This window comes from Lytechinus pictus, chromosome 12 (genome assembly GCF_037042905.1).
Source record: "Lytechinus pictus isolate F3 Inbred chromosome 12, Lp3.0, whole genome shotgun sequence".
NCBI lineage: Eukaryota > Metazoa > Echinodermata > Echinoidea > Temnopleuroida > Toxopneustidae > Lytechinus > Lytechinus pictus.
The window spans coordinates 8111966-8123363 of NC_087256.1; the positions used below are offsets into that span (position 1 = coordinate 8111966).

The window sequence follows — 11398 nt, forward strand, 5'->3', positions numbered from 1 at the left end:
TAAGATTTACTTACAAGAGTTGGACGAAGAGGGTGTAAAGTGTTTGTCTTATCACAACATTGAAATGTACATCTCAGAACAAATAGTTCCATTTTTGTAAAGTTATTATATTGAATATGGACTGTTATTAGAAATGAAAATTATATATAATTATTTAAATTGCTTGGGATAAAGTATACTTCCTTTTTTATGAAATTGTATTACGGAATGGTGTTATAACTTAGTAAAGAGGAAGGATCTTGTGAAAGTGATTATGTTACGCGGGAAGAAAACCCGCTTGGTCAGTAGAGATCGATTGATTTGAGGTCATTGGTCAAGCTACTCAGTGAGGAGAGCAATCAGTCAGAGAGTCCTGTAGGATCCAGATAATTTAGATCTCAATCCTGTCGAGGTATGTTGATTGATATGTGCTATTTTATAAGAGAAGGATATCTATGTTTTGGAATATATTATCTCTAAATCATGAACTAGAATTAGAGCATTGAATCGTAATTTTTCTGTTAGGTCAAGGATACCTACTACGTGGCATGTTACGTAACAATGAATGTGTGTATATATGTATCGGGTACCTATCGATTCAAGATGGTATCACTCTTTCCTTTTTGTCTTGGAATTGCCGAATTGGAGGACTATATTTATGTAGTTGTATTTCTTTAACGCTCGATAAATTATTTACCTGGTGTATTTAAATAGACGATGAGTAGAATTTATAAATCTGAATAATTCGTAAACCGGGAGATTTGGTAAATGGTAGCCTCAAGGTCAGGCAATGTCAAATCATTTCGTACTGATGGTTTCGATTAATTATCGATTTAACTTTAATCGATTAATATTTTCGCCAGTTCAGTTATATATTTTAGATTTTAAAATGATACGTGATCAATTGATATTATACAATCATATATATTAAGGATTGGTGTATCGTTTATTTATTTAGGAGTTCGAATGTTCATTGTTGATGGAACTAGCTGGATTGTGATGATTTCTGGGTTTTCTACGAAGGTACGAAAAGTTATGAATTTTCCTTGTAATTTAATGACTGTGTTGTTCGAAGTGATATCTTATAATATTAGGATAAGAATGATTGGTGAATTTGATTTTTTTCCTTCGAGCATTGAAGGCTTAAATGATAACTTTTTCATTAGATCACGGTGTTTGAATTAATAATTCTAATTTTTTGTCAATATGATGTTAAGAACATTTACAGTTAATCGATTGTAATTTCCCTGTAAGATGTATAGGAACCTAAAAGGTATTATGATATAGTTGAATAGTTACTCATGCAAATGTATGTTATTATTTATTTTAGATTGCAGTGTTGGGTACCGGAATCTGACCCTAGAAAGTGATTGTTTTGGTCCTTGGTATGGTTTTTAACCTGTATCTGCCCTAGTCGGGTGAGTCAAGATGGCCGTACTTAAAAGATTGATACGTGCAGCATTTTTTACCAAAATTAACGGTGTTTTGTGATCGATTACGAAAGTTTGAATTTGTTGACATATATAAAAGATTGATATATTTGGAAGAATGTTTCCAAAGTTTGCTATATAAATTGTGAATTCATATATTTTACAATGAAAGAAACTATTGCAAAAGAGGTCGATTTAAGCTTAGAAACATATAATATCTATGATAATTGTGACTATTTAATTATCGATAGTTGTATTAATAACTTGTTATAAATATTATTACTTTTCGCATATTATCGAGCGCAGACTAATATCTACTTATATGATTGCAAATCATTTAAAAAAAAAAAAACACACACATTGTAGTGGCCTGCTCAGTGATCGACAGGTGTATTCGTAATATTAAGAGTTTATATTCTGTCTTGACATGTAAATGCTTTATTCATGCTGTAATGATATTTTGAACATTATACTCATGTTCTTTATTGTTTCTCTCTTTTCTGCTTGCAGAGGTTTTTTCTTTTCCAATTTGTTATATACTGAACAACTGTTGTGCTCAAGTGGGAAATTAAATTCCGCTCACAACCTACAACTCTCGTCGTATCGTGTCTTGTGTTCTGGAGTGTCCTGACAACTTCCCCCAAAAATCCAGAATACTACATTATGTCAGTTCAAAGTTTTTCTGTATTCAGCAAAACAGTTGTATACACATCATGCTTTGTATGCAATTTAGAAAGTGATGACATCAAGTCACTATTTCTTTTGTATTTTTATTAAATAAAATATGAAATATTTCATTTTTTTCCTCCTTAGAAAACAAACCAAGTTTGATTCTATTCTCACATTCTTCATAAACCATTGATAAAACCTGTTGTGAAGAAATTAAGTGTATCTGTGTTATCATATTTTCAAAAACATGAAATTTGGTATGATTTATGTAATAAAATGCAAAAGAAGTAGTGAGTATGTGACATCATCAACTCATTGATTTGGACATGACCACGATTTGGTTATAACTGTTTTGTATAAGATAACCAATATTTTAAAATTACATTACTTTCTTATTTTCCATGCAATTTGTATTAAGTGTGTGACATAATGTTTCCTAGATTGTCCTCTTTTGGTTCAAATCAATTTTTGTTGGGGGTGGACTACTCCTTTAAGGAAAGTGTCTTAAATTGGTTACTTATGTTACATTTTTGTATTGTTTTATATTATCCATTTACTACTGTTTTATTTGTCACTGCACTTGAGTGTTTTGTGATTACCAATGTATTCAGATAATTGGAAATTCAGTTTTGCTGTTGTGATTCTTTTGTGAAATGGTGATTGAATGTAAAAAAGAAAATTTGCATCCATTTTAGATTTCAGTTCATATGTCTGCCTTTTGGAGAAACAGTTACCTGACTAGATTTCAAAGTGTGAAGATTGAAGGTCTATAGTGTTTTTTTGTTCATGGAAATAGAAAGTAAGAAATATTTTTCTGGTCGGGCAGTGGCGGAGGCATACATTTTGACCGTGCACAGTCGAGATTTATCTAGTTTTCAATGAGAATTGTGGCAACATCATTTTAATCACCAAAAAACATAGATTGTTTTGACTGAGTAAAAGTAGAAATAATGACACATTTATGAATTTTGGGAGAAAAGTTTATTTGATTTGTTTTGATCATTACAGCATTTTAAAGCCTGACAGTCATTTACATAATATTGCATAACTTGAGAACCACATATATGAATTTGATATGGAACAATGTGCAAAGCTTGTATGTAAATTGTGTTGAACCACTGTGTTGATGAGTTCTCAACATTGTCAGTTTTCACAGTTGATTTAACACCACAAAAAATTAAGCCAGTTATATTTAAAGAGATCTTCATTACCAATTGACCTGCGTGAATGGTAAAACATCCCACTATTCATAAAGGAAAGTTATTATTTTAGTTTCTCTTTATACATCAGTAACTGACATTGTCTAAAGCAAGCTAAAGAATTTTTATTCCTCTGCTCATCAAAAGTGGTTGCCGGTGGCATTATGTTTTGGATTATCCGTCTGTTCGTCCATCCGTTCATCTGTCTGTTCATTCCATTTTTGTTCTCGCAGTAACTCAAAAACCATTTCACAGATCAACTTCAACTTGGACCATATATGCATTAGGTGCTCAAAATGATTTCACACATGCGTATGCATGTATGTATCGTTAGAAAAAAATTAATATTCATATTCTGTTGGTACATGATCTCATTATTTAGGGTTAACAGATCAAGGTCAAGGTCAGAAAGTTCAAGCAAGTACATAATAAATACTCTGTTCTTGCTACAACTCAAAAACAGTTTCATGGATTCACTTGAAACTTGAATCCTGTATGGAATGGCGGTGAAGAAGATCTCATCAGTTTAAAGGTCATGAGGTCAGAGGTCAAGTTCACAAAATTAAAAAAAAATAGATAAAAATACTCATTTTTACTTTTACAATTTTGTAGATCATCTTGTAACTTTGATTGTGTATGCATCTGTAATGAATTTTTGCTTTTCGCTTAATGGACTTTTTGCAAAAAATATCAAACAACAAAAATGGTCTACTCCACCAGGCCCCCCCCCCCCCCTCTTCCCAGTGAATTGTTAAACTAAGCATCACTTTTCTGTTTAGATGCAGTATTTTGCAATAATACATTATATGAATGAAACTTTATGTATGTAGTCTGTGTATGTATTTAGGATCCCTATGATATTGGAATAACAATGTAAGCCCAAGCCTTCAGGGCTTTGGGTAACAGTTAAAATGCTGTGAACCTTTTAATTTGATTATTATGAATTATTTGTTGATCATTGTTATTGTATTTATATTTTCTTTTTTATGTTCAGAAATCTGTCATTATCTTTTATGGCTTTTGATTGTACAAATAAAGATAGAAAATAAAAATACTAAAGAGTATTTTCTTTTAGTGTGATGCAGTAAATTCAATTTTTCCTTAAATTTTGAAATTATTTCCTCTTATCATTGTACTTAAAGTAATAACCACACCATAAGCCTGAAAAAAAAAAAAAACAGTGAAAGAGATTAGGTAATAATAGCAAAGAAGGTCATGGTGGTTTAATGGTGAATGATGATTATGGTAGTGGTAATGATAATGGCGATGTTGATGATCATAATTTACAAGTCTGGTGTCTGTAAATGCTATAGCCCCTGTGAGTAATGTGCTGACCATGTTTATCCCTGAAATTGTTAGTGAACGGAGCAGCTGGAGGATACCAGCCCTTGGTGATAAATGCTGGGTATTGTAATGAATAATAATGTTTAATATCATCAAAACACTTGTCTACAAACAGGAAAAACAATTTAGAAATTTTATTTGATTAAAGACAATATGATGATGAATATGTTGATAATCATGGCAATAATGAAAAAAAAAGGGATTGTGATGATGATAACAATACATTAGATATGCTGAAACAGGAAAGTCAACCATGATCTATCATTTCTATTTTCCTCTTTTATTTGTTTCTTTTCTCTCTTTTTCAACGGACTTCATTGGTGGTTGGTAGGAGGTTTTTGCCCCAAACATTTGATAATGGCAAATATATCATAAAATGATACGGCGATGAAAATTTTCGAGAAGAAATTGATAGTGATTATGTTACGAATGAAAGTAATCAACAAATCGGAATAAACTAAGATCAATGCAGCTTGTGACCATGATAAAATAGAGAATGATGGTGATGATGGTAATGTTAAAAAACGATGAGAAAGAGAGAAAGAAAATCTTTCCTCTTTTTTTAACCTCTCTCTCTCTGTCTCTCTCGTATTGGTTTTCTTTCTTTTCTTTTTCTTTTTTATCTTCTTTTTTTTTTTTAAGCATACATGAATAGTCATTAAAAACGTCATCATAATTGATGTCATCATCATCATGATCATCAATATGTTCGTGACCATTAAATATGTACCAGAGATGAGCAATATAACAATAATGATCATGAATATCATCATTATCATCATGGTCATCAACAGCATTATCATGATCATTATCATTATCCTTTTCCTAAAAGAAAAGAGCATAGGAAATGGAAATAATCTGTGATAATGATAATCATGATTATAATAGTGAAGTATTAAATGAAGTAATAAAATTTGGTTGATGTTTGAATTGATAATAATTAAGATGATAATGGTGATGATAATGATAATGTTGATGATGATGATGGTGATAGTGATGATGATCATGATCATTATCATGATCCTTTTGCTAAAAAAAAGTGCATAGGAAATGGAAATAATCTGTGATAATGATAATCATGATTATAATAGTGAAGTATTAAATGAAGTAATAAAATTCAGTTGATGTTTGAATTGATAATTAAGAAGATAATGGTGATGATAATGATAATGATGGTGATGATGATGGTGATAGTGATGATGATGATAATGATTATGATGATGATAATGATTATGATGATAATGATTATGATGATGATAATGATAATTTAGAAATTTTATTTTATTGACAACTTTGATCATGAGAACTAAATAAGCACTCTTGAAATTTAAATAATTGAACATGTGTCAAAGCTATGTAAAGCTCCCTCCCCAATTTAGTCTTTGATGTCAAGTTTATCATCACTCTAAACAAAAGACTTCCAAGAATTGAGTGACTCCTCACCACTCGTGCACTTATTTGAAAGAGAAAGGTTTATGAACCATTGCCTGTCAGTCTCATTGTCTACCACGCAAATCCCTGCCCATGAATGCTTCAGACCCTTTAATTTGTTGACTGTGAATCAGTACCTTTGTCAGAGAAGAGACCACCTGGAGGACATTAGCACCCGTAAATAATGTAATTAAAGTCTGTCCTGGGTCACTTTGAATAAAGTTGTTTATTATCATCCGAACAATTTTATTGTTATCATGGCAAATCATTTGAATAATAGAAAAAATATGGAAAAAATCCAAGGATAATTTTATTAAAAAAAAAAGTGGGGAAGGTCGAGACTTAATACAATGAGGACAAAATGATGTCAAAAATGGGAAAAATGAAGTACTTGTCCTTTAACGCACCTCTTTTACGTTTCCTTTTTCCCCGCTTTTATTGGGGGGGGGGGGCGGAGGAGTACTTTCTTTTTTTATCACTAAAGTGTAAAGGCGGTGCTCCCTTGCCTTTAATCACTTATAATGATGATCATGATAATGACAGCGATGACAATTATTTTAGACCATGTACCTGATCCTCTGTTCCCCTTTCCCCCTTTTTTTCCTTTCTTTTCCAAAAAAAATCTACTGTTGTTTTACAACTGATGGAACAACATAAAGTATGAATTTTTCTTTAAAAAGCAACGAACAATTCCATTGTGATTAGTGGTATACCGCCATCTTGAGACGTCATCACCACTTATATCAGAAGTTAATTGCATGGGCGTTGTGACGTGCGCCTGTAATCTAAGCTACATTGAGGAAGTTATAAATTGCTGCAGATGTTCGAGGTTCGGGCCCTAGTCACGTCTATCGGACGTTGACGTTAAAGGTCGGTCTCGGGCGTAAATAATCATATCTGATTGATACACGTCTGTATAAACTTAATTACACACGCACACACATAATGATAAGCTGGAATGTTGAGATATTTGTGCTACCTTGATAAACATACTTGGAAAATGAGAACCATATTAAAGACAATTATGATGATGAATATGTTGATAATCATGGCAATAATGAAAAAAGGGATTGTGATGATGATAAAAATACAGAAGATATGCTGAAAGAGGAAAGTCGACCATGATCTATCATTTCTATTTTCCTCTTTTATTTGTTTCTTTTCTCTCTTTTTCAACGGACTTCATTGGTGGTTGGTAGGAGGCTTTTGCCCCAAACCTTTGATGATGGCAAAAATATCATAAAATGATACGGCGATGATAATTTTCGGGAAAAAATTGATAGTGACAGATCAGAATAAACTAAGATTAATGATAAATACAACGCAGCTTGTGACCATGATAAAATTGGTAATGATGGTGATGATGGTAATGTTAAAAACAAAGAGAAACAGAGAAAGAAAAATCTTTCCTCTTTTAACCTCTCTCTCTCTCTCTGTCTGTCTGTCTCTCTTTCTCTCTCTCTGTCTCTCTGTCTCTCTCCCTCTCTCTCTCTCTGTAATATGTTTATTATGATGATCATGATCATTAATATGCTCATGACCATTTGATATTACCAGAGATAAGCAACATAACGATCATCATTATGATCATACATAACATCATTATTATCAGCATGGTCATCAACAGCATCATCAGGATCACTATCATAATCCATGTGATTAAAATGAACATAGGAAATGAACATAATCAAGAAAGATGGTGGTATAGGCATTAGATACGTAAAAAAGGCTTGATACTGAGAAATTATATGAAAAACATGGAAAATGACCTTTAAAATGGTTATTTATTGCAATATGTGTACCTATATACATTCCAATGGACATAAGAAATAAGGTGAAAAAAAGAATAACAAAGAAAAAAAAAGTTGCAGGAGTCGGACTCGAACCCCTGCCTGCATGATGGAATGAGAAGTAAGTCTGACGCCTAACCGATTGAGCTAGAATATTTCCCATAGACTTAACACGTAAGCAAAACACCAGAATCTCAAATCCAATCTTGCAAGTGAATTACGGGCATGATCCCGACATCTGATCGGAAAATGAAGGAAACGCAACCGAAAGCTTAGAATCTCAGCTACAACATACTAAAAGCTCAGGGATAACTAGCAACAAAAATTGGAGATATGGCTTACGAAATAGAAGAATGTAGAATCTAGTTTTGAGAAAAAGTCATGTCCCATAGAGATTACACGCAAAATGAGTAAAAATGACATGCCATTATTATTTGCAATTTTTGAGGATGATCTGTTTATCAAAATGAAAAATAAAGGCAATAACTCAGAAAGAGTAAGAACTAAGCTACAACATATCAAAAATTGGGTGAAAATTGACCAATATTCACGGAGTTAGAGCAAGATTTGCATAATTATAATGACGTCATAATAGGCAAAATGGATTTTTTGACTTCCGACGCCATTTTGATGACGTCATAATATACTTGAGGGTCAAATGAGACATGAAATTATATCTCTAGTTCATACTCTATCAAAATATGAAAAAAAAATTGGGGGTCCCCACGCGTTCTGAAGAGCTACAGCGGATTTTCTATAGGCATGTTTTTGCCCATATATGGCCTATAGTGAGAGCTCGCGCGCACACGTGCTGCAAACTTTAACGGGTGTTAATTTCCTTATTAATGGTCGTAGAAGGTTGATCAAGGTATCAAATTGCTCAAAATTATATGATCAATGCAATGAAATAAAAAAAACGGTGTTTCTGAGTTGCATTCAAGGCGTTACGCGCGGAAACGCGCGCGCATACGTTTGCGCGCGCAATTTTTTGAAATGCTTAAAATGACCTAAAACGTACTCTGTTTTGGTCAAAAAGTGATTTTTTGCATTTTAAAATTTTGACGCGCGCGTACGCGCGCGTCGTGACCTTCAGGTGACCTTTGATGACATGACCTGATGACCCTTGATCTGAAGTTTATGTCATGTGAATTTGATTTATTTTTGATAATTGATAATGGAGATATGATTGATAATGTGATTTTACAAAATGGCGTCTAGATGACGTCATGATGACGTCATGACATTAAGATTCTTGCAGAATTGAGGTCTTATTGATGTTGATATGTGGTGATATTTTGATGATTATTGAATATGAACTTTCTGAGATTTGCTGTCCACAAGAAATGGAGGAAATAAAAATAATAAATAAAAATAAATAAATAAAGAAAGAAAATTCGGACAAACATAAGAGGTGATCTGTCATAGACAGACCACCTAATAAATAATAAAGAAAGAAAATTCGGACAAACATAATAGGTGATCTGTCATAGACAGACCACCTAATAAAGAAAGAAAATTCGGACAAACATAAGAGGTGATCTGTCATAGACAGACCACCTAATAATAAATAAAGAAAGAAAATTCGGACAAACATAAGAGGTGATCTGTCATAGACAGACCACCTAAAAAAGTTGCAGGAGTCGGACTCGAACCCCTGCCTGCATGATGGAATGAGAAGTAAGTCTGACGCCTAACCGATTGAGCTAGAATATTTCCCATAGACTTAACACGTAAGCAAAACACCAGAATCTCAAATCCAATCTTGCAAGTGAATTACGGGCATGATCCCGACATCTGATCGGAAAATGAAGGAAACGCAACCGAAAGCTTAGAATCTCAGCTACTACATACTAAAAGCTCAGGGATAACTAGCAACAAAAATTGGAGATATGGCTTACGAAATAGAAGAATGTAGAATCTAGTTTTGAGAAAAAGTCATGTCCCATAGAGATTACACGCAAAATGAGTAAAAATGACATGCCATTATTATTTGCAATTTTTGAGGATGATCTGTTTATCGAAATGAAAAATAAAGCCAATAACTCAGAAAGAGTAAGAACTAAGCTACAACATATCAAAAATTGGGTGAAAATAGACCGATATTCACGGAGTTAGAGCAAGATTTGCATAATTATAATGACGTCATAATAGGCAAAATGGATTTTTTGACTTCCGACGCCATTTTGATGACGTCATAATATAATTGAGGGTCAAATGAGACATGAAATTATATCTCTAGTTCATACTCTATCAAAATATGAAAAAAAAATTGGGGGTCCCCACGCGTTCTGAAGAGCTACAGCGGATTTTCTATAGGCATGTTTTTGCCCATATATGGCCTATAGTGAGAGCTCGCGCGCACACGTGCTGCAAACTTTAACGGGTGTTAATTTCCTTATTAATGGTCGTAGAAGGTTGATCAAGGTATCAAATTGCTCAAAATTATATGATCAATGCAATGAAATAAAAAAAACGGTGTTTCTGAGTTGCATTCAAGGCGTTACGCGCGGAAACGCGCGCGCATACGTTTGCGCGCGCAATTTTTTGAAATGCTTAAAATGACCTAAAACGTACTCTGTTTTGGTCAAAAAGTGATTTTTAGCATTTTAAAATTTTGACGCGCGCGTACGCGCGCGTCGTGACCTTCAGGTGACCTTTGATGACATGACCTGATGACCCTTGATCTGAAGTTTATGTCATGTGAATTTGATTTATTTTTGATAATTGATAATGGAGATATGATTGATAATGTGATTTTACAAAATGGCGTCTAGATGACGTCATGATGACGTCATGACATTAAGATTCTTGCAGAATTGAGGTCTTATTGATGTTGATATGTGCTGATATTTTGATGATTATTGAATATGAACTTTCTGAGATTTGCTGTCCACAAGAAATGGAGGAAATAAAAATAATAAATAAAAATAAATAAATAAATAAATAAAGAAAGAAAATTCGGACAAACATAAGAGGTGATCTGTCATAGACAGACCACCTAATAATAAATAAAGAAAGAAAATTCGGACAAATATAAGAGGTGATCTGTCATAGACAGACCACCTAACTAGATTTTAATTCGTCATGCGGACGAATTAGGTGGTCTGTCGTATAGATAGATAAACAGGAAAAAAATATTTAAACAGATATTAGATTGAAAAATAGATAGACAAACAGATTTACATAATCAAACAGATACATACAAGAAAGATAATTATATTAGATGGATGGAGTGATGGATGGAGAGATAAATTATAGGTGGTTATATTAATAAAACATAGACATATATAGATAGATATAGAGAGACAGACATATAGATAGAGAGACAGACATATAGATAGATAGAGAGACAGACTTATAGATAGAGAGATAGATTGATAGATATATAGATATATAGATAGATAGAGAGATGATTGGTGGTTATATTAATAAAACATATATAAACATATAGATAGAAAGAGAGACAGACAGATAGATAGATAGACAGATAGATAGACAGACATATATATAGATAGAGAGACAGACATATCATGAAGCTATTACGAGCTATCTCGTA

General features: G+C 32.8%; 1 protein-coding gene across 6 annotated transcripts in view; it reads left to right on the forward strand.

Annotated features, from left to right (window-relative positions):
- The window catches only part of LOC135156233 (uncharacterized), a 28278-nt gene extending 23937 nt beyond the window's left edge, over positions 1 to 4341 (forward strand). For all 6 annotated transcript variants that reach the window (XR_010295383.1, XM_064108069.1, XM_064108068.1 and 3 more), the window contains 3 exons: positions 938 to 1002; positions 1310 to 1397; positions 1920 to 4341. Coding sequence is in view for 5 of the 6 variants with exons in the window: in XM_064108069.1 (XP_063964139.1) it covers positions 938 to 1002; positions 1310 to 1336 (92 nt within the window). In the remaining variant the exon portion in view is untranslated. The remainder of the gene's footprint in view (positions 1 to 937; positions 1003 to 1309; positions 1398 to 1919) is intronic.
- The last annotated feature ends 7057 nt before the right edge of the window (positions 4342 to 11398 follow it).